Source organism: Giraffa tippelskirchi, chromosome 2, assembly GCF_054371585.1.
Source record: "Giraffa tippelskirchi isolate mGirTip1 chromosome 2, T2T-mGirTip1v1.2.pri, whole genome shotgun sequence".
Classification (NCBI taxonomy): domain Eukaryota; kingdom Metazoa; phylum Chordata; class Mammalia; order Artiodactyla; family Giraffidae; genus Giraffa; species Giraffa tippelskirchi.
The window spans coordinates 106,422,226-106,445,334 of NC_137276.1; the positions used below are offsets into that span (position 1 = coordinate 106,422,226).

At 48.0% G+C, this 23,109-nt stretch overlaps 1 protein-coding gene and 1 long non-coding RNA gene across 5 annotated transcripts in view; one reads left to right on the forward strand and one right to left on the reverse strand.

Annotated features, from left to right (window-relative positions):
• The window catches only part of MX2 (MX dynamin like GTPase 2), a 37,835-nt gene that overhangs the window by 3,496 nt on the left and 11,230 nt on the right, over positions 1–23,109 (forward strand). For 3 of the 4 annotated variants that reach the window (XR_014078025.1, XM_081574164.1, XM_081574166.1), the window contains exons 2-8: positions 3,119–3,706; positions 4,520–4,712; positions 6,517–6,648; positions 8,088–8,242; positions 9,604–9,742; positions 11,956–12,154; positions 20,585–20,663. Coding sequence is in view for 3 of the 4 variants with exons in the window: in XM_081574164.1 (XP_081430290.1) it covers positions 3,188–3,706; positions 4,520–4,712; positions 6,517–6,648; positions 8,088–8,242; positions 9,604–9,742; positions 11,956–12,154; positions 20,585–20,663 (1,416 nt within the window). In the remaining variant the exon portion in view is untranslated. Of the gene's footprint in view, positions 1–3,118; positions 3,707–4,519; positions 4,713–6,516; positions 6,649–8,087; positions 8,243–9,603; positions 9,743–11,955; positions 12,155–20,584; positions 20,664–23,109 lie in introns of those variants that run through there. The other variant, XM_081574165.1, reaches the window with a different exon arrangement.
• LOC145539883 (uncharacterized) lies at positions 5,073–22,110 on the reverse strand. Its single transcript, XR_014078026.1, has 3 exons — positions 21,960–22,110; positions 10,836–10,894; positions 5,073–9,389 (listed from the first exon to the last, which is right to left on the reverse strand). It is a non-coding gene; the product is annotated as an uncharacterized LOC145539883 (long non-coding RNA).

The window sequence follows — 23,109 nt, forward strand, 5'->3', positions numbered from 1 at the left end:
GGGGAAAATATCTGAAGATGCTGCAAGCAGGATGAAAAAGAAAAAGCAGAGGCCTTTTCGTGGCATCACACTTTCTCTAGACACTTGCTGAAGGGCCAGGTGTTTTGTAAGACGGTGAATTTCATGGGGGAGACTGGCTCCATGGGAAACTATCAGATGTGGAACAGAGAAAAGGCTAAACCTCAGGGACTCGGAGAAATGCAAAACAGGAAGATGAAAAACAGCTGTAAAAACCCAGATTTAGTTTTGGTCCCCAACCAGTGGGAGGGGCTGGCTGAGAGTCTTTTCCTCTAAAGCTAGCCTCAGCCACAGGGCACTTGAGGGCTGCGTGCCAGCAATTTCTGGCCAGGAAGTGCCCACTTTATCCCCCCGCAGCCCCACACATTGGGAATAGGCTGACTATAAGATTGGGGATGCCTGTAAGATTGGCCTTCTGCCCAACACTCAACTGAGCAGTCTTACTGCCCTTCATTCACGAGAGGGAACAGAGGTGCTGTCTTAGGATTTCAGCACAAAGATAAGGGTACTCCCTCCACTGGACAGCCTTTGCAGGGCTCCTCCAGGAGTGGGGCCAAGCCTGAGGGGGGGGGTCTCCCTTTTCTTAGGGTCTCCAGGTCGGTGGTGCTGACTGCTCAGAAAAGCACAGGTAGAAGACTTCTCCACCTCCTTTCAGCCCAAACCCAAATGTCAGGCCCTGCCCCAGCCATGCCAGGAAAGGCCAGGGCACAGCCCGGACAGTGCAAGGCAGAGAGGACCAGAGGGGCCAGACCCCAATCTCAAAGAAAGGAGCCACCCCTGGGCTGGGCTTTCTGAGCCCCCAGCAGACAAGGGTGCTTCTCGCAGTTCCCTGAGCTCATTCTGACCTCAGGACCTTTGCACTTGGACTTCCTCTGCCAGAAAGGCTCCTCCCCAGGGCCTCAAATAATTGTTCCTCTCTTCATTCATTTCCTGTTTCCTGTACACATGGACATGCCCTCAAACAGCCCCTCCCTCCACCTCTGACATGGACCCCAGGATCTGCCACCCACTCCCTTTCTTCCAGACACTCCTTCGTCACCTGGGGTTGCATTACTGCAGCCTTCTTCATTGATCAGCTTCCTTGTTTGGGGGTCTCCCTGACAGAATGTGCGTACCGGAGGCAGGCACTTTATCTGGCTTGCTCACCACTGAACCCTCATGGCAGGAACCACCTCACACATAGTAGGTCCTCCTATTAGTTTGCTCAGGCTGCTGTAACAAAGTGCTGCAGGGTGGATGGCTTAGGCAACAGGAATTTATTTTCTCATAGTCTGGAGGCCAGAAGTCCAAGACTAAGGTGTCAGCTGGGCTACTTTCTCCCAAGGACTCCTGGGCATGGAAACGGTGGTCTTCTCCCTGTGTCATCATGTGGTCTTGCCTCCATGTGTGTCTGTGTCCTAATCTGTTTTTTCTCATTAAGACACCAGTGAGATTAGATTAGTGACCTCATTTACCTCAATCACCTCTTTAAAGGCCATCTCTCCAGTATAGACACACACTGAGGTCCTAGGGGTTAGGATTCTGACATATGAACTTGGGGACACAATTCAGCCTGTATCAGTCCTCAAAACACATCTGTTGAGTGAATGAATAAGTGAATGAACCACCTTCATTTTTAAAGCTAGGCCAATGGCACACACAAGGTTATGGATGTGCAGGTCCAGTTTAAGGGGAGGCAAAAAACTTGGCCCAGCATTCAGAGATGGTATCAAATAGGAAAAGGTAGGTTAGGACCAAATTCTTTAAGAACTTTGTTCTGAAAAAAAAGACCCCAGAAGCTTTTAGAAAGGGTAGTGACAGGATGAGACTAGGGGCTTAGAAGGGAGAGGGCCACAGTGTGTGCAAGATGTGGCCACTGTTGTGAGGAGGGGATGGACGGAGGGCTGGAAACAGGGCACACATGGATGCCCCAAGGGGCAGCTAAGGGGTAGGCACCACCTCGAGACTCCAATCCTTCCCACTGGTTAGTGCCCTGGAGCTGGCATGACAAATGCCCCAAACTCAGACACGTAGGACATCTATTCTCTCCTGGTTCTGAGGCCAGAATTTCCAGGGCAAGGTGTCGGTAGAGCTAGTTCTTCCCAGAGGCTCTGAGAAGGGGCTGAGGGGCTTTCAAGCCCCTCTCCCAGCTTCTGGGGCCCTGATCCCCTCAGGGGTCCCTGACTGGGCCAGCGCCCCTCCAGTCTCTGCCTCCGTCACCTTCCAGCCAAGGGGCTCTGTGTCTCAAATCTTCTCCACCTGTCTCTTATTGCATTTCGGGCCCACCCTCATCCCCAGATCTACATCATTCCACTGCAAGTGGGCTTTTCCGACTAAGGTCACAGTTACATATCCAGGTGGACTTGCATTTGGGAGGGGAGTGAAGCCGTTCAACTCACCCTCCACTCTGGTCCCAGAGTAGAGGGGGGCAGTCATAGCAGGAAAGTGTTCATGACCCAGAGTCCCTGGCCGGCCTCTGGGCCCTGACTCAGGCCAGTAACTAGACCTCTGCGCTTCACCTTCTTGACCTGAAAAAGTGCAGATTAGGCACTGATATGCAGGGTTGCTGTGAAAAAGAGATGAGCATCTCAGAGCAGTACTGGGTGAGGCCAGCTCTCTCTAGGGGAAAGACCACCTGATTATAGGCCCCGCGGAGAAGTAAGAGACCCCAGCAACCTTTTCTCCCACAATCTCCAGCAGCCTGACCTAGCCTGGGTGAGAAATGGTGACGGCGGGGCAGAGACTGGCTACCAAGGGACCCTGGAGGGGGTCCCTGTCATCTCTCCACGCCTTACTGCCTCCTCTCCGTCCTGAGTTATAGGTGACGACGCGGAGCCCAGCAGAGGTGACAGCAGAACGTTCAGATTCTCCCGTGGAAGCGTGGAGTCCACTTGTCCCCGGGCCCCGGGGACCCACCAACACCCCTTTTGTGTTCTGTGCCTGTTTGCTGCCATCAGCCCCTCCTGCAGACAGGCCTGAGCTGGGTGGCTGGCCTCCCCCGCGTCCATGAGCAGCAGGTGGCTTGTTAGGGGTTGGGCGAGGCAGATCTGGAAGAAACACAGCCCCCAGGAAGGTCTGCTGGGGGACCTCTCAGCCACGTTCCTGTCTTGTGTCTTCGCAGAGCTTGCCGAGAAGACCAGAGGTGCTGAGCCCCAGAGACTGCACACCCCAGCTCTCCGAGCAGACAGTCATGTCGTTGTCCTACAGGCCTTTGAAGCTCAGGAGGCACACTCCGACATTCACTCAGCAGCAGCCAAAGGAAAACACGAACTTCCAACAGCACACTCCAACATTCACTCAGCAGCAGCCAAAGGAAAACACGAACTTCCAACAGCACACTCCAACATTCACTCAGCAGCAGCCAAAGGAAAACACGAACTTCCAACAGCACACTCCAACATTCACTCAGCAGCAGCCAAAGGAAAACACGAACTTCCAACAGCACACTCCAACATTCACTCAGCAGCAGCCAAAGGAAAACACGAACTTCCAACAGCACACTCCAACATTCACTCAGCAGCAGCCAAAGGAAAACACGAACTTCTATCAGCAGCCACCAGGGCCACCAGGCATAGCACCGGGGCAAACAATGAGTCCCCCACACTGGCAGGTGGGAGAGAGCAACCCAAACTTCCTCCCCAACAACTTCAATCAGCTGAATTTGGACCCTGAGCAGCCAGAAGCAAACGGGGGCCAACAGAGGTCAAAGGTAAGGTGAGAGGAGGGTGGGTCAGGAAGGGTGCATGCGGGCGAAGGGGGTTTGGGGGGGAGGGCGGGGAGAGAAGTGTGTGTGTTAGTTACTCAGTCGTGTCCGACTCTTTCGACCCCATGGACCGCAGCCCACAAGGCTCCTCTGCCCATGGGATTCTCCAGGCAAGAATACTGGAGTGGGTTGCCATTTCCTCCCCCAGGGGATCTTCACGACCCAGGGTGGAACCTGGGTCTCCTGCATTGCAGGCAGATTCTTTACCATCTGAAAGAAGGTGAGGGGTGGGAGGGAAGTGAGGAATAAACCTGCCAGTCTAGTCCAGTCCCCGTAGCATAACTGGTCCCTCCCCCAACCTTCTGGGCACTTCCAACAAGCCCCAGGGGCAGACACAGTCTCTGGGGCAGCAATGACCTTCCTGGACATGGATCTGGGGCCCCCATTCTCTGTGCTGGGGTCTCCTGCCTGAGAGCTTTCCCTCCAGCTATGACTACCACAGTCATCACTGCCAGCTACCCCCTACCCCAGCCCTGCAGGCCTGGGGTGGGCTTCTCCCCTCCCTCCAACTGGTAGTGCCTGCTCTCGCAGGGCCATCTCCCAGCTCACACGGGCACCTCCACCTCCAGCCCACAGCAGTGGAAGCCAAGCCTCTGCAGGAACAAGCGTGGGGGCCTTGCCTCTGGCACACCCGGGTCCACCTCTCACCCTTCCTGTCTCTAACCCAACATGAGCAGATCCATCAATTCAGCCACAAATTCCAGAAAGCAGTGGGAGTCTGTCAGAGGCCAAGGCTGTGAGTCTGTCTGTCTCCTCCAGGGACCCGAAAACAACCTGTACAGAAAGTATGAGGAGAAGGTGCGGCCCTGCATTGACCTCATTGACTCCCTGCGGGCCCTGGGCGTGGAGCAGGACCTGGCCCTGCCCGCCATCGCCGTCATCGGGGACCAGAGCTCGGGCAAGAGCTCCGTGCTGGAGGCTCTGTCGGGGGTCGCCCTCCCCAGGGGCAGCGGTAAGCACTGCTGGGGCAGCCTCTTGCATGCCACAGAGCATCCCAGGACCAGTAGGCTCAGGAGAGGTCACAGGAAGGCCCCCTGGACGGGTGATGTGGGCAGGGGTGGTAGGGGGGTGGGCCTGGATGCTCCTGCTGCCCCTAGGTTCTGAGTCCTCTTTCATATGTCAATAGTCATTGCTGGGCTTGTATCAGTTGGTTTCTTTCTAGTCCTCTAAGACTCGAGAAACATTTCTATGTTGATTTGTGAGTTTCCGGTAACATGTAAAGTCTTTCTGAAGAATTTTCTCAACACTTTGAGAAGGTATTAGCCAGGATCATGGTGTGATAAGACACAATGTTTCATTTAAAAAAAGAAACTTTTTTTTTTTGGTCACACCTCAAGGCATGTGGGCTTTCGGTTTCTCAACAAGGGATGGAACTTGCGCCCCCTGCCTTGGAGTGCAGAGTCTTAACCACTGACCACCAAGGAAGTTCCTGTTTCCTTTCAAAAAAAAAAAATTTAAGTGTGTATAGAATTAAGCATGGCAACCCACTCCAGTATTCTTGCCTGGAGAGTCCCATGGACAGAGGAAACTGGCAGACTACAGTCCATGAGGTCTCAAAGAGTTGGACAGAAATGAGTGACTAACACTGCTACTACTATGATCATCGGGGCTTCCCTGGTGGCTCAGCTGATAAAGAATCTGCCTGCAATGCAGGAGACCTGGATTCAATCCCTGAGTTGGGAAGATCCCCTGGAGGAGGGCATGGCAACCCACTCCAGTATTCTTGCCTAGAGAATCCCATGGACAGAGGAGCCTGGCCGGCTACAGTCCATGGGGTCGCAAAGAGTCAGACACGCATGCACGCATGCAAGCACAGAATTAAAAAGTTGTCATACATTCTGACAAAATAATTATAAAGGAGAAAAAAGGACAGACCTGGCACCTTAAAGTGGGTAGCTTCCCCTGTCCTGATTCCCTCTCTCATACCCATCTTCTTCCAGTACTGCCCATCCGTCAAAAACAGCAGGAACCTGGGGAGCCAGGACTGCCTCCTGGGCACAGAAGAGGGTATGGGGGCTTCATGGACCCTGCACAGCCCTCAACAACCACCCAGACCAGGCGCCCCGGCTTGTGTGTCCTCCTAAGCATGGGCAGCCCGTCCTTTACTCCAAGGTCTCTTGTGAGATCCCCATCAGCCCAATTCTGATGTGTGATGGAGTCAGAGTGGGGACCAGCGGCTCCTCCTCTCTGCCCTGGGTTCAGCATTTCCAGGAGAAAAGCAACAGAGCAAAGAGTCTGGAGGCCAGTGTGGCCGTGGCAGTCTTGTGGGGCAGGTAGGAGCCCCTTACAGGACAGTGTTGCCGTCTCCCTCCACGCCCGAGTGTGAGGGGCTGGGAGGGCTGTGTGGGGTCAGGTAGACCTCACTGCTTCCCTTCCACTCCCACCCCCGTCCCGACCCTCGGCTGCCATCTGGACTGTGCCAGAGGTCTTTCTAGGGCCAGGTAATTAGTGGGGGTAATTAGTGAGGCTGGACTGAGTTCTCCCTAGAGAGGGATACAGATTTCAGACAAGGCCCCCAGGGACACTGGGGAGGATAAGACAAAGGGTGGGGCTTCCCTGGTGGTCCAGTGGTTAGAACTCCATGCTCCCAATTCAAGAGATGGGGGTTCAATCCCAGGTCAGGGAACCAAGATTCTACATGCCTTGTGGTGCAGTCCAAAAAAAAAAGCATCTTTTGAAAAAAAGAAAAGAAAAGGGCACCTGTGAATGCTCTTTTTAAGGGAAACTTAGAAGCTGTTTGGGAAACTCTCTCTCAGGAATCGTCACCCGGTGTCCGCTGGTGCTGAAACTGACAAGGCGGGAGTGTGAGTGGACGGGGAGAATCAGCTACCTCAGCGTGATGCAGCAGCTGCGCAGCCCCTCCGATGTGGAGTGGGAGATTCGTAAAGGTAGGGCCCTGCGGGCATCTGCAGGTCAGCTTCTTCTCCCTCCCGGGGCCATCAGCAATCACCCAGGCCTCTCCAGCTCCACAGCGAGCACCGTCTCTTCTTTCCGGGCATTTCCACGTGCTGGCTCCCTGCCTCGCACTTGTCCCTCGTCCTTGCTACATAATCCTACCCTTTCGTGACTGTCAGTTTACCTGCCTCTCCTCTGGGAAGTGTCCCAGACAGCACCCCTGCTCCAGCTACCCTGGTCAGCGCTGGGGACGTGTGTCCCGAGGTGCTGCTCTAACCTGATGTGTCTGTTTGCCTGTGGCCGCATCCCTGTCCCCAAGCCGTGAGGTTTCCCCCAAGGCCAGCCCCGCCCACCCATCACTCCTAGAAGCACGTCCAACTCTTGAGATCAGCCTGAGGTAACCACCGAATGAGAAGAAGGCTCAGTTGCTCCTGGAATATCTTCCCAGGTGGCACTAGTGGTAAAGAACCCACACACCATTTCAGGAGACAAAGAAACACAGGTTTGATCCCTGGGTGAGGGAAGATCCCCTGGAAGAGGGCATGGCAACCCACTCTAGTATTCTTGCCTGGAGAATCCCATGAACAGAGGAGCCTGGTGGGCTACAGTCCATAGGGTCACAAAGAGTCGGACACGACTGAAGTAGCACACACACATGCTCCTGGAATCCACTTCCATACCCACTCAGAGGGGATCCTGGAGGTTATCCCCTAGCAGCCCTGTCTCCAAGGTCGCAAAGAGTCAGACATGACTGAGTGGCTTAGCACACATGCACACACGCATGAGACCAAGAGAAGACGTAGTTTACGATTCCTTTTATAATTAGGTGGGACCACAGGAAAATGCTCTTCTTGTAGGTCAAAAGTGGTTATCTATCAGCAAATTCACTTAGCTCAACCAAGTGTAAAGTACAAAAATGGGCAAAAGAGTATATGCTGGTAAAGCTTAAGATAAGCGCTACTCTACGTGAGGGCTAGCGATCCACAGGGAGAGAGGGGCTTTAGCAGGGTAAGGGGGCTGCCCATGTTCTGTTTCTTGATATGTGTTTCAGTGACACCAATGAGTCCTGCCTGTGAAACTCACCAAGCCACAGGCTTAACACAAAGGGTACTTTCCTGTATGTATGTTTCACTTCAATACAGAGTTACAAAATCATAGCTTAAGTAGTGACTGGGAGTGATAGCTAAAGCAGGAAACGTTATAAAGTAGCCTGGTTGCCATCATTCTCCCACCTCCTAATCTCTAAAGAATTAGGCAATTCATCAGGGCTGTGCTTAAGTTGCCTCCCTGTTTCTCACCTTAGAACTGTCCCCAGATACAGGTGAGAAACATAAATAGATGAAACACATAAATCTGCCCAGAGATTCCGCTGCTTTTGCTTGGTTGGGTTCTTCATCTGGACTCAGGGTTTCTCCTCTCTTGGTCTCCACAGCCCAGAACATCATAGCTGGGAATGGAGTTGGCATCAGCCATGAGCTCATTAATCTGGAGGTCACCTCCCCTGAGGTCCCAGATCTGACCCTCATTGACCTTCCCGGCATCACCAGGGTGGCTGTGGAAAACCAGCCACAAGATATCGGACTGCAGGTGAGCCTCTCTGCCACTTGGAAATGGGCCCCATGCTCAGCAGGGGGCACTTCTGAGGTCTCTGCCGGCAGCCCCCAGGGCTCTGGTGCACCTTCCCAGCCCGCACCCTGAGTAGTTGGGGAGGAGACTGCGAAGGACAGTCTGGGACTGGGGCCTCATACTCGGGTTCTGACAAGGGCCCGGCAGTCATGGAAACAGGCAAAGCTGACTCTGTAGGCCTGGAGGTGTATAGCTCACACCCTGCCCAATGCTGTCCTGTGGGAATATGGACCCAGTGTTATCACTATCCTAATATTTAAAAGAAGCCAGACATTGTATTTTTACATGGGATCTGCCAATTTTAGCCACACGTTTTTTAAGTAACACTATGTAAGCCAATCAGAATACAGATTGTGATCTCTGGCTGAGGACAAGAAGTGTACAGTGTACACTTGCACAGTGGACAGGCACAAGAACCGCAGAGCAGCTCTGACCGATACAAACCAACAGCTGCTGAGCCTGGGGCTACTTTACCAAAGACCTTCCCACTTAAGGTTGCCTGAGAACACAGTCATCACGGGGATGCCAGAATCACACCCGATCTTTGGCTGGGTCCACCCTGAGACCAGCCTTGTCAAGCCTTGCTGAGCCAGCTCACATGGAGGCCAAGGAGGCAAGGATGGTCTCAGAAGCAGGCTTGTTGTCCAGGGTGTAAAGGGACAGGGTAGAGGAGAGGGAGAAGAGGAGACCTTCTTCCCCTGGGACTGAGGTCACAGCTGCCCTCTTCCCTTTTCCGAGGGGGGGGGGCACTGCCAGTGTTGAGAACCCAATTACAGCCCAACTAAGACCATGGCAGTCCCTCTTGGATGGGTCTCTGCTGACCTCACTGTCTTAGGCACTTGATTACTCTTTCTTCATCAACATCCAGATCACCATTCTCTGTCTCTGGGAGCCTTGTAATTAGGTCATTCCCCTTCCTGAGTTAAGGGACTAATTCCACACTTCTTACCCTGCTTCATTCAGCAAATGGGTGGGATTTCCCAGGGCATGACAAAAATGCTTGCCTGGGGTCAGAGCATGTGTCTTCCTCCTGCCATCAGCTCAAAAGATCCCAGGGAAGATCTGTTGAGGAAGGAGGGGTCTCATCTGGCCACGGGAATCAGGGAGCCTTTGGGAAAGAAGAAATACCAGTGATGAGCTCTTGAAGATAAGCAGGACATCAACAGAGAACTCAATGAGGGCAGATGATCAGACATTATAGAGGAAGGGTATAGGCTAAGCCAAAGCTCAGAAGTGTGAAAACTGGGTGGTGCTCTGGGATGACCAGCTGTGCTCTTGGGTGACCAGAGATGTGCTCTTCCTTTGTGACTCCCTGGCATCAGATCAAGGCACTCATCAAAAAGTACATCCAGAGGCAGGAGACCATCAACTTGGTGGTAGTCCCCTGCAACGTGGACATCGCCACCACAGAGGCACTGAGCATGGCTCAGGAGGTGGACCCTGATGGAGACAGGACCATAGGTAAGAAGAAAGCGCCGAGCTTCTTAGAGGACAGGAAGCCGGGGGAGGCCCCTCAGATATTCAGGAGGTCCTGGATGTAATAGCTCTGTTAGAGGTGCCCACATCCTGCATCAGATACAAACCATGTTCCCAGGGAAACTCTGTGGGCTCGGCGTGCAGTTGCACACAGCAGACAGGTCACCCTCACTCATGGTCAGGGCTAGATATATGGCCAATATTTGGAGGTTGTTTGCCCTCCTTCCTATTGTCCCTTATTTGCATTCTCGACTCATTCTGGATCGGGGATGAGAAATGCCTTATTTGCTCTCCCACAATGGTCCAGAAAGGAGGAAATGACTGGCCCATCAACTCTGCAAGTCCACAGGAAAAATTCTTTTGAGTCCTTGGTTCATGGAAAACATCTTGCGAGGGCGTGTATGAACATACTCAGGGAATACACTTCCAGGTTTACACTGGAGCACAGGTGTCTACAGAGTTTATATTCAAGTAGAACTCTTTCTTGGGGAGATGGGTTCTCTTAAATTCCTTTTTTGAAACTGTCCCCCGCAGAAGGCATTATAGGGGACTTGGTTTAAGAGCACAGATTGCCTGGGTTTCAATCCTCATTCGACAACTTACTGGCCACATAGTCTTGGGCAAATGAGAGCTGCTATATTTAAAATTCTAATATTATTACTTAATATCACTTCTCCCCAATCACTTCACTTACCCATTGAGTTTACCTTCCTGAAAGTGTGCCAGTCATTTTCTTTGACTAAATGGATACCCAGTATATTACTGCCTTTTTGACTTATTTTCCAACAAATGCCCAGGTTTCCAGTAAGGATAAAAATCACAGTAGCGGAATACAACTCAAGTTTAATGTGTTATTATATGCCAGAGTAGACTTGTACCCTGTTACCTGCTGACTTCTACAGGCATCTAGAACACACTGAACCAGAGAGAACACTCAGGTTTAGGGTTGTCCACCATTATGCAATCATAAGTCATTAGGGATGTCTCATTAATGACCACAGAAGATAGTTTCATCCATTAAATACATAGATCTATTTGGATATCAATATCTTTATAGAAATTGAGTAATAATTCTTACTATTAGTTTTCTGTTCTTCTCATGGGGCTTCCCAGGTGGCTCAGTGGTAAAAAATATGCCTGCCAATGCAGAAGACACAAGAGACATGTGTTTGATCCCTGGTTGGGGAAGATTCCCTGAAGAAGGGAATGGCTACCCACTCCAGCATTCATTAGCCACAAACTCTGATAATCTGTAAGTTTTCACTAAATATTAACATTATTGTTGTAAATTCAGTTAAGTACTATACACATACAGTATACACAATCAGGCTGTTTGTATATTCCAAACAGCATCATAACATTGTGAAAATTTTCCATGCATTCTAGGTCAAGTATAGAAATAGAGAAAAGTATGCTAAATTTTAAAAAAAAAGGAATATACACTCAAGTACACAGCAGCCAAAAGATGGAAGCAAACCAAGCATCCATCAAGAACACAGACATTTGGAATTCAAAGCCTTGAGTCCAGTGTGAGTGAGAGGAGTAAGGGCAGGAGAGTGGGAGAGGAAGGCAGGGGGGATCTCAAAGGAGGTACCACTAGAGGGCAGAGTGAATCTATGACAGGGGACCCTAGAGAGTCACAGACCCTCCTTACAGTAGGGAATGATGTGCTTTTGGAGACATGGTGATGGAGTGAATTGGTTCTGATGATGCATGCTGCCTTAGTGTCAGGGACTCAGCAGGCTCCCAAGAGACATTTGTTAAGTAAATTACATAAGGCAGTTAATGAGTTGAGTGACTGGATGAGCAAATAAAAATACAAGTAAGAGGAATGACAATGGAATGAAAGAATGAGCTGAGAGGCACTGGGCAGAAAAGGCTCTTGGTCATATCAATCTTGATAAAGAAGAAGAAAGTTGGAGGCATCATAATTCCTGATGTCAAGTATATTACAAAGCGATTGTGATTAAAGCAGTATGGTGCTAGGAAAAAGACAGACATACAGACCTGTGTGACAGAATAGCAAGCCCAGAAATAAATTCATGCCTGTATAGTTAGCTGATTTGGGGAAAAAATGGTAAGAATATACAATGGGAAAATGATAATCTGCTGGTCTTGGCCAAAAAAGACCCTGTAGCGTTCAATACATTTGAAGAGAAAATTGACCTTCCCACTGCCCTCCTCTAATCATCTCACAGGGATCCTGACCAAACCAGACCTAGTGGACAAGGGCACCGAGAAGGGTGTCCTGAAGATCATGCAGAACCTCACCTATCATCTCAAGAAGGGCTATATGATCGTGAAGTGCCGGGGCCAGCAGGATATCACCAACAAGCTGAGCTTGGCAGAGGCAACCAGGAAAGAAACGATGTTCTTTCACACACATCCATATTTCAGGTAAGATTCTCTGCCACAGTCTTGGACTCCATGGAAACCAGCCCTGCCTACCAGAATTGGCCAAGATGACTACCATATTTAAAAATTATACAATTAACATCAGTTCAGTTCAGTCACTCAGTCATGTCCGACTCTTTGTGATTGCATGGACTGCAGCACGCCAGGCCTCCCTGTCCATCAATAACTCCTGGAGTTTACTCAAATTCATGTCCATTGAGTCAGTGATGCCATCCAACCATCTCATCCTCTGTCGTCCCCTTCTCCTCTCGCCTTCAATCTTTCCCAGCATCAGGGTCTTTTCCAATGAATCGGCTCTTCACATCAGGTGGCCAAAGTATTGGAGTTTCAGCTTCAACATCAGTCCTTCCAATGAACATTCAGGACTGATTTCCTTTAGGATAGACTGGTTTGATCTCCTTGCAGTCCAAGGGACTCTCAAGAGTCTTCTCCAACATCACAGTTCAAAAGCATCAGTTCTTTGGCACTCAGCTTTCTTTATGGTCCAACTCTCACATCCATACATGACCTACTGGGAAAACCATAGCCTTGATTAGATGGACCTTTGTCAGCAAAGTAATGTCTCTGCTTTTTATTATGCTGTCTAGGTTAGTCATAACTTTTCTTCCAAGGAGTAAGCGTCTTTTAATTTCATGGCTGCAGTCACCATCTGCAGTGATTTTGGAGCCCCCAAAAATAAAGTCTGTCACTGTTTCTACTGTTTCCCCCTTCTATTTGCCATGGAGTGATGAAACCGGATGCCATGATTTTAGTTTTCTGAATGTTGAGCATTAAGCCAACTTTTTCACTCTCCTCTTTCACTTTAATCAAGATGCTCTTTAGTTATTCTTCGCTTTCTGCCATCAGGGTGGTGTTATCTGTATATCTGAGGTTATTGATATTTCTCCCAGCAATCTTGATTCCAACCTGTGCTTCATCCAGCCCAGCGTTTCTCATGATGTACTCTGCATATAAGTTAAATAAGCACGGTGACAGTATATAGCCTTGACGTACTCCTTTTCCTAATTGGAACCAGTCTGTTGTTACATGTCCAGTTCTAACTGTTTTTTCCTGACCTGCATACAGATTTCTCAAGAAACAGGTCATGTGGTCTGGTATTCTCATCTCTTTAAGAATTTTCCAGTTTGTTGTGATCCACACAGTCAAGGGCTTTGGCATAGTCAATAAAACAGAAATAGATGTTTCTCTGGAACTCTCTTGCTTTTTTGATGATCCAACGGATGTTGGCAATTTGATCTCTAGTTCCTCTGCCTTTTCTAAAACCAGCTTGAACATCTGGAACTTCATGGTTCACGTACTGGTGAAGCCTGGCTTGGTGAATTTTAAGCATTACTTTACAAGCGTGTGAGATGAGTGTAATTATATGGTAGTTTGGTCATTCTTTGGTATTACCTTTCTTTGGGATTGGAATGAAAACTGATCTTTTCCAGTCCTGTGATCACTGCTGAGTTTTCCAAATTTGCTGGCATATTGAGTGCAGCACTTTCACAGCATCATCTTTTAGGATTTGAAATAGCTCAACTAGAATTCCATCACCTCCACTAGCTTTGTTTGTAGTAATGCTTCCTAAGGCCCACTTGACTTCACATTCCAGGATGTCTGGCTCTAGGTGAGTGATCACACCATCGTGATTATCTGGGTCGTGAAGATCTTTTTTGTATAGTTCTTCTGTGTATTCTTGTCACCTCTTCTTAATATCTTCTGCTTCTGTTAGGTCCATGCCATGTCTGTCCTTTATTGAGCCCATATTTGCATGAAATGTTCCCTTGGTATCTCAAATTTTCTGGAAGAGATCTCTAGTCTTTCCCATTCTATTGTTTTCCTCTATTTCTTTGCACTGATCACTGATGAAGGCTTTCTTATCTCTCCTTGCTATTCTTTGGAACTCTGCATTCAAATGGGTATATCTTTCCTTTTCTCCTTTGCTTTTTGCTTCTCTTCTTTTCACAGCTATTTGTAAGGCCTCCTCAGATAGCTATTTTGCTTTTTTGCATTTCTTTTTCTTGAAGATGGTCTTGATTCCCGTCTCCTGTACAATTTCACGAACCTCTGTCCATAGTTCATCAGGCACTCTATCAGATCTAGTCCCTTGAGTCTATTTCTTACTTCCACTGTACAATCATAAGGGATTTGATTTAGGTCATACCTGAATGGTTTAGTGGTTTTCCCTACTTTCTTCAATTTCAGTCTGAATTTGGCAATAAGGAGTTCATGATCTGAGCCATAGTCAGCTCCTGATCTTGTTTTTCCTGACTGTATAGAGCTTCTACACCTTTGGTTGCAAAGAATATAGTCTGATTTCGGTATTGACCATTTGGTGATGTCCATGTGTAGAGTCTTCTCTTGTGTTGTTGAAATAGGGTGTTTGCTATGACCAGTGTGTTCTCTTGGCAATACTCTATTAGTCTTTGCCTTGCTTCATTCTGTACTCCAAGACGAAATTTGCCTGTTACTCCAGGTGTTTCTTGACTTCCTACTTTTGCATTCCAGTCTCCTATAGTGAAAAGGACATCTCTTTTGGGTATTAGTTCTAGAAGGTTTTGTAGGTCTTCATAGAACTGTTCAACTTCAGCTTCTTCAGCATTACTGGTTGGATTACTGTGATATTGAATGGTTTGCCTTGGAAACAAACAGAGATCATTCTGTCATTTTTGAGATCTCATCCAAGTACTGCATTTCGGACTCTTTTGTTTACTATGATGGCTACTCCATTTCTTCTAAGGGATTCTTTCCCACAGTAGTAGATATAATGGTCATCTGAGTTAAATTCACCCATTCCAGTCCATTTTAGTTCACTGATTCCTAAAATGTCGATATTCACAATTAACATGACAAACTCTTTTCATTATTTTGGTATTAAATGCATTGGCTTACTTAATTCATTTTTTCTTGGATTCTGATGATGACACTGATTAAAAATTGAAGTCGAGTATTTCACAGGGCAAGGGTCCCCAATCCCCAGGCCATGGACCATTGCAGGTCTGTGGCCTCTTAGGAACTGGGCCACGTAGCAGGAGGTGAGTGATGGGCAAGCGAGTGAAGCTTCATCTGTATTTACAATTCCTCCCCATTGCTCACATTACCGCCTAAACTCCATCTCCTGTCAGATAAACAGCAGCATTAGAGTCTCATAGATGCACAAGCTCTACTGTGAATCGCAGACATGAAGGATCTCAGTTTAGAGCTCCTTATGAGAATCATCCCAAAACCATTCCCCTCTGGGTCTGTGGAAAAACTGCCTTCCGTGAAACCAGTCCCTGGTGCCAAAAAGGTTGGGGACCGCTGTCATAGGGCATAGCACACTTTGGTTTCCCAAAATGTTTTCCCTTGCTCTCTCATTTGAGTCCCACAAACTCTTGAAAGACGTTGGGATTTTTTCCATTGAACTGAATTTTTCTACTTTCCTTTTATTTAGGAACTTGCTGTTCCTGAGCCATAGAGGAGAGGGTAATAAGATATAGTGGTCACTCCTACTTTAAGGAGAGACTGTGGGAAAATAGTGAATTTTTGCAGACCAGGTTTGCTACTTACTCTGTGCCTTTGGGAGATGGCTCAACCTCTCTAAGCTTCTGCTTTTTTATCTGCTCGGATAGTCCTGCTACTGCTTCATGGGATTGCGTTTAGGATTAAATAACATGGCACATGCAAATGTTCTGGCCAGCACACCATAAATATCACCTTGGTTCCTTCTTTCTCTCTGCTCCTGCCCTGAATAAAAAAACAGAAGGTTTTGAGAAGTATTGAGGGTTACAGCAGAGAAGACTGCTAACCAGGAGAAGATTCTGTAACAATCACACCCATGGTTCTCAACCTTGAGCAAGCAACAGAATTTGTGGGTTGTTGTTGTTCAGTCACTCAGTTGTGTCCGACTCTTTGTAACCCTATGGACTACAGCACGCCAGTCTTCCCCGTCCTTCAGTATCTCCCAGAGTTTGCTCACACTCATGTCCATCGAGTCGGTGATACCATCCAACCATCTCATCATCTGTCATCCCCTTCTCCTTCTGCCCTCAATCTTTCCCAGCATCAGGGTCTTTTCCAGTGAGTCAGCTCTTCACATCAGGTGACCAAAGTATTGACGCTTCAGCTTCAGCTTCAGCATCAGTCCTTCCGATGAATATTCAAGTTTGGTCTCCTTTAGGATTGGCTAATTTGATCTCCTTGCTGTCCAAGGGACTCTCAAGAGTCTTCTCCAGCATCACCATTTGAAAGCACCAATTCTTCAGGGCTCAGTCTTCCTTATGGTCCAACTCTCACATCCTTACATGACAACCGGAAAAACCACAGCTTTGACTCTACAGATTTTGTTGGCAAAGTGATGTCTCTGCTTTTTAATATGCTGTCTAGATTTGTCATAGTTTTTCTTTCAAGGACCAATTTGTGGGAGAGTTTGTTAAAGTTCAGCTAGCTGTGCCATCCCAGAGTTTCTGAGTTCTAAGGTAGGCCCCAAGAATTTGTGTTTCTAACGAGTTCCCAGGCTTTCCTGGTGGCTCAGCAGGTATGGGATCCCTGGGTCAGGGAGGTCTCCTGGAGGAGAAAAATGGCAACCTACTCCAGTTTTCTTGCCTAGAAATCCCATGGACAGGGGAGCCTGGGGGGCTACAATCCAAAGTGTCTCAAAGAGTCACGTGACAGTGACTAAGCATGAGGACAACGATTCCCCAGTTGAGGTCAACATTGCTGGTCCTGGGACCACACTTTGAAAATCACTGTTCAACGTCTTTGGGAAAATTAAGGCTTGGGTGGAAAAGTGTACTGAAGTGCTTTATCACTGAACATCTGCATTTCAATCCTTGTGTGCCCAAGTGCTGAGACTGAGCTCTTTTGCAGCAAAGATGCTCGCAGTAGCACTGGAAAAAGTGATCCTAATGGGTCCTTCGTGAATTTATGTTAGAGGTAAACACTTTGCAGCCAGACCACCTGGTCTGTGACCCTGGGCAAGCTGCTTAACATTCCTGTGCCTTTGCCTTTCCCTCTCTAAAACTGGTTGTTCAATGATTAGATATTTGTAAAGCCCTTAGAATGGAATAGGCACTTAGTACGGACCATGTAAACATTTTTTAAATTTAATTTTATTATGGAAAGAACATTTAACATGAGGTTCACCCTCCTAACAAATGATTAGGTGCACAATGTGGTATTGTTAACTGCAGGCACAATATTGTTCAGCAGCTCTCTAGAATGTGTTTATCTTTCGTAACAGGAACTTTTTACCCTTTGATTAGCACTCTTCATTTCCTCCTCCCCACAACACCTGGCAACCACCATTCCACTCTGATTGCCTGAGTCTGACTTTTAGATAGAGCACATAAATGGAATCATGTTGTATTTGTCTTTCTGTGACTGGTTTATTTCACTTAGCATAACATCTTCAGGGTTAATTCATGTTGTCACATACTGCAAAATTTCCTTCTTGTTAAATGCTGAATTATATCCTATTGCACGTATCTACATTTTTTTAATCCATTTATCTTTCCATGAACATTGAGGTTGTTTCCACATCTTGGCTCTTGTGAACGGTGCTACAGTGAACATCAGTTCAGTTCAGTCGCTCAGTTGTGTCCGACTCTTTGCGACCCCGTGAATTGCAGCACACCAGGCCTCTCTGTCCATCATCAACTCCCGGAGTCTACCCAAACCCATGTGCATCGAGTCAGTGATGCCATCCAACCATCTCATACTCTGTCATCCCCTTCTCCTCCCGCCCCCAATCCTACCCAGCATTAGGGTCTTTTCCAATGAGTCAACTCTTCGCATGAGGTGGCCAAAGTATTGGAGTTTCAGCTTCAACATCAGTCCTTCCAATGAACACCCAGGATTGATCTCCTTTAGGATGGATTGATTGGATCTCCTTGCAGTCCAAGGGACTCTCAAGAGTCTTCTCCAACACCACAGTTCAAAAGCATCAATTCTGCGGTGCTCAGCTTTCTTCACCATCCAACTCTCACATCCATACATGACCACTGGAAAAACCATAGCCTTGACTAGACAGACTTTTGTTCGCAAAGCAATGTCTCTGCTTTTAAATATGCTATCTAGGTTGGCCATAACCTTCCTTCCAAGGAGTAAGTGTCTTTTAATTTCATGGCTGCAATCACCATCAGCAGTGATTTTGGAGCCCCCAAAAATAAAGTCTGACACTGTTTCCCCATCTATTTCCCATGAAGTGATGGGACCAGATGCTATGATCTTAGTTTTCTGAACGTTGAGCTTTAAGCCAACTTTTTCACTCTCCTCTTTCACTGTCATCAAGAAGCTCTTTAGTTCTTCTTCACTTTCTGCCATAAGGGTGGTGTCATCTGCATATCTGAAGTTATTGATATTTCTCCTGGCAATCTTGATTCCAGCTTGTGTTTCTTCCAGCCCGGCGTTTCTCATGATGTACTCTGCATATAAGTTAAATAAGCAGGGTGACAATATACAGCCTTGACGTACTCCTTTTCCTATTTGGAACCGGTCTGTTGTTCCATGTCCAGTTCTAACTGTTGCTTCCTGACCTGCATACAGGTTTCTCAGGAGACAGGTCAGATGGTCTGGTATTCCCATCTCTTTAAGAATTTTCCACAGTTTATTGTGATCCACACAGTCAAAGGCTTTGGCATAGTCAATAAAGCAGAAATAGATGTTTTTCTGGAACTCTCTTGCTTTTTCAATGATCCAGCGGATATTGGCAATTTGATCTCTGGTTCCTCTGCCATTTCTAAAACCAGCTTGAACATCTGGAAGTTCACGGTTCACGTATTGCTGAAGCCTGGCTTGGAGAATTTTGAGCATTACTTTACTAGCATGTGAGATGAGTGCAATTGTGCAGTAGTTTGAGCATTCTTTGGCATTGCCTTTCTTTGGGATTGGAATGAAAACTGACCTTTTCCAGTCCTGTGGCCACTGCTGAGTTTTCCAAATTTGCTGGCACATCAAGTGCAGCACTTTCACAGCATCATCTTTCAGGATTTGAAACAGTGAACATAGGAGCCCTAATAAATCTTTGAGATCTTGATTTCAATTCTTTTGAATAAATGCCCAGAAGTGGGATTCCTAGATCATATGGTAGTTCCATTTTTAATTTTTAATGTGCTTTATTACTGCTTTCCATAGAGGTTGCATCATTTTGAGTTCCCATCAATAGTATACTAGTGTTTCAATTTATCCACATCCTTGCCAGCACTTGTCCTGTTTTTTTTAAATAATATCATCCTAACTGATGTGATGTGACATTTAATTGTGGTTTTGATTTGCATTTCCCAGATAATTAGTGATGCTGATCATCTTTCCATGTCCCTTTTGGCCATTTGTATGTTTTCTTTAAGGAAATCTCTATTCAAGTCTTTTAGCCCATTTTTAAATTGGGTTATTAGGGTTTATTTGCTATTGAATTGTGGAGTTCCTTGCATATTTTGAAAATTAACCCCTTATCAGATACATGGTTTTGCAAATGTTTTCTCCCATTTTGTAGGTTGACTTTTCCTTTGATAATTGTTTACTTGCAGTGCTGAAGGTTTTAATTTGACATCGTCCTACTAGTCTATTTTTGCTTTTGTTGCCTGTACTTTTAGTGTCATATTCATGAAATCATTTCCAAGATCAATATGATGAAGATGTTCCCCCATGTTTTCTTCTAGGAGTTTTACAGTTTTGGGTTTTACATTTAAGCCTTTAATCAATTTTCAGTTGACTTTTGTGTCTAGTGTAAGAAAAGGATCCATTTTGCTGTGGATATCTAATTTTCCCAACACCATTTGTTGAAGAGGTTATCCTTTTCCTATTGTGTATTCTTGGCACTTTTGCAAAAATCAGTTAACTGTATATGCATGGATTTATTTCTGGGCTTGCTATTCTGTCCCATAGGTCTATGCTGTTGCTGTTTAGTCACTAAGTCATGTCCGACTCTTTGCAGCCTCATGGACTGTAGCCCACCAGGCTCCTCTGTCCATGGAATTTTCCAGACAAGAATACTGGACTATATCTGTCTTTATTCTAGCACCATACTGCTTTAATTACAGTAGCTTTGCAATATAGTTGAAATCAGAAATATGATGTCTCTAGCTTTCTTCTTCTTTATCAAGATGATACATCTAATCAGGGATAAATATTTGCTATAAAAAATAAAATACTACTTTGGGCAAGTCACTTAACCTCTATGAAATTGTATTATTTTGCTTTTCCTGAAAAAATGACTTACCACCTGAGTTTACTGGGACACAAAAAGAAAAAAAAAGTAACCTTTCTAGCACTATGCTTGCCTGGGTATGATCTTGCTCCTTAATTATCAACTGTCCTCATGCACCACCTGGCTTTTCTGATGGTGTGTGTCACTCCAAAGAACTGAGCTCATCTACCCACTTATAAGGTACAGTACTGGAAAGCAATCCTATGGGTCCTTCTTAAATCCATGTTTGCTCTGTCTTGTTTCAGAGTTCTTCTAGATGAAGGAAAGGCCACGGTGCCTCTTCTGGCAGAAAGACTTACCACCGAGCTGATCTGGCACATCAATGTGAGTCAGTAGTTTAAGTTGCAAGCTATTAAAAAATGACAGCCTTGGGTACTTCCCTGGTGGTCCAGTGGTTAAGACTTAACCCTCCAATGCAGGCGATACAGGTTCAATCTCTAGCTAAGATCCCACGTGTCTTGTGGCCAATAAACCAAAACATAAAAGAGAAGCAATATTGTAACGAATTCAATAAAGACTTTAAAAATGATCCACATCAAAAAAACAAATCTTAAAAAAAAAAAAAATGACAGCCTGTCCAGGTCACTTTCTTAGTCATAGGTTGACTAGGACACTCCAGTGAAATGTCCAAACCAGCAGACAAATAAGAACATTCTGAAAACCAACTCACCCCTGGTCAAAGGCTCACAGAAGAGCTTCTGAAACAGAAAAGCAGTAACTGCATAGTGTTGAAATAGAGTTGAATCTGTCAGTTTGGGGCCAGCAAAGAGAGAAGGAAAATGCTAACACCAAGTTAGCGGTGTAAAAAGGAGTGAATATCGAGTTAGCAAATTTTTAATAGTTTGTTAACAATTCACAGTATAAAAATCACTTTCCTTTGAGACTTTCTTTTTTTTTTCGCGCTCTCGAGCGAGGCGGCCCAGACCGTGCCCGCGCGCCGCCACCGGCTGCGGCTCGGGGACGAGGGCAGGCGCGACGGGCTCCTCCTCGCCACGGCTGCGGGGCTGGGGAAGCCGGGGCCGACCGGGCGTCGCCCCCCGGCCCTTCTCCTCCCGCACGCACACAGCGCACGCACGGTCCCCCCACTTGTCGGACACCCGGCGGGGCCAGGCGGGACCCTCCCCCGACTCGGAGGGGGGAGGCGCGGGCCGCGGTAGGCAACGAGCAGCACACGGCCCCACCGCGGGGTCGGCGCACCCCTCCCCTCACAGAGGAGAGGTGGGGGGGGTTCTGCCCACGTGCTCTGGCAGTCGCCACGGTGGCCACTGCGCACTCAGGAGGGGCAGCGGCTGGGGGCTCCGGTACCCCAAAGGCTCCCTCTCGGATCGCTAGAGAAGGCTTTCTCACCGAGGGCGCGCCGTCCCTCACCCCATCGTCTCTCCTTCGGGCCCACGGAGGCGCTCCACGAGCCGCCGATCCTCAACTGGGCGGGAGGGGTCTGCGGTACAGGTAAGCGGACGACCACACAGGAGCGTGTGCACGGTCAGGGCCGGAGCAGAGCCCGTGCCTCCACGACGAGGCAGCACCTGCCCCCAACGGAAGAGGCCAGGGGAACAGGCACGCCTCTCTCTTACCGTCTCGACCCCTCCCCAGAGAGAGCCACTCACGGGACACACTCACCACCGCGGTGGGGGACCCGAGGAGGACACCGGGTTAAGGGAAACGGCACCACCGCTCGGCCTCAGGCACCTGAGGGGCGACCTGGAGCGCTCCAGGGGCACCACCGAGGGTCGAACGAGGCACGCTCACCCACCCACGCGGGGCGCGCGGCGCAGCAGCGGGCACAGCCCTCCCCACCGCGGGGAGGGCCGCTCGCGGGGCACACGCCGAGAAGGCGAAGCGAGAGCGTCTGCTGTGTCCGAAGACCGACGGCCTCACTGACGCCCCGAGGAGGGGGGGGCAGGAGACCGAGAGTCAGGGCCGGAGGCCGCACCCACTCTCCCGCCTTCCTCACCCTCCCCGACGGGCTGGGGGAAAGGCAGGCAAGGGGCCCCGTGGACAGACCGAGAAGACCGCACACGTTCCCTGGGAACGCCCGTCCCTCGTCTGGCACGGCTTAGGCCCGGCCCGGGAGAGCACGACCACACCACATCGATCCGTTGAGCTTTGAGACTTTCTGATGGAACACTGGTTAAGACTTCACCTTCCAATGCAGGGATGCAGGTTGGATCCCTGGTCAGGGAACTGAGGTCCCAAGTGCTTCGAGGCCAAAAATCCAAAACATAATACAGAAGCAATCTTGTAACAAATTCAATAAAGAATTTAAAAATGGTTCACCTCAACAAGTCTTTAAACAATAAATTAAATATATAAACATAAAACATTTTTCTAGCTTCAAACTTGTAGGAAATAAATGTTCGGTTTTCAGTGATTCTCAAAATAAGAAAACGACAGACAAAGTTCTCATGATGTCATTGAAGGGGGACTCTGGCTTAGTGCTTATTGAGAAATAGAATATTTATAGCCATCACCATCACCATTGTGGGCTCCAGGACTGGGCACCAGCCACTGCATCTGCACACCCCCATCAACAGGATGACATGAGAGCTGGACCATAAAGAAGGCTGAGCGCCAAAGAATTGATGCTTTCAAATTGTGGTGCTGGAGAAGACTCTTGAGAGTCCATTGGACAGCAAGGAGATCAAATCAGTCAATCCTAAAGGAAATCAAACCTGAATATTCATTGGAAGGACTGATGCTGAAGCTGAAGCTCTAATACTTTGGCCACCTGATGTGAAGAGCCGACTCATTGGAAAAGACCCTGACGCTG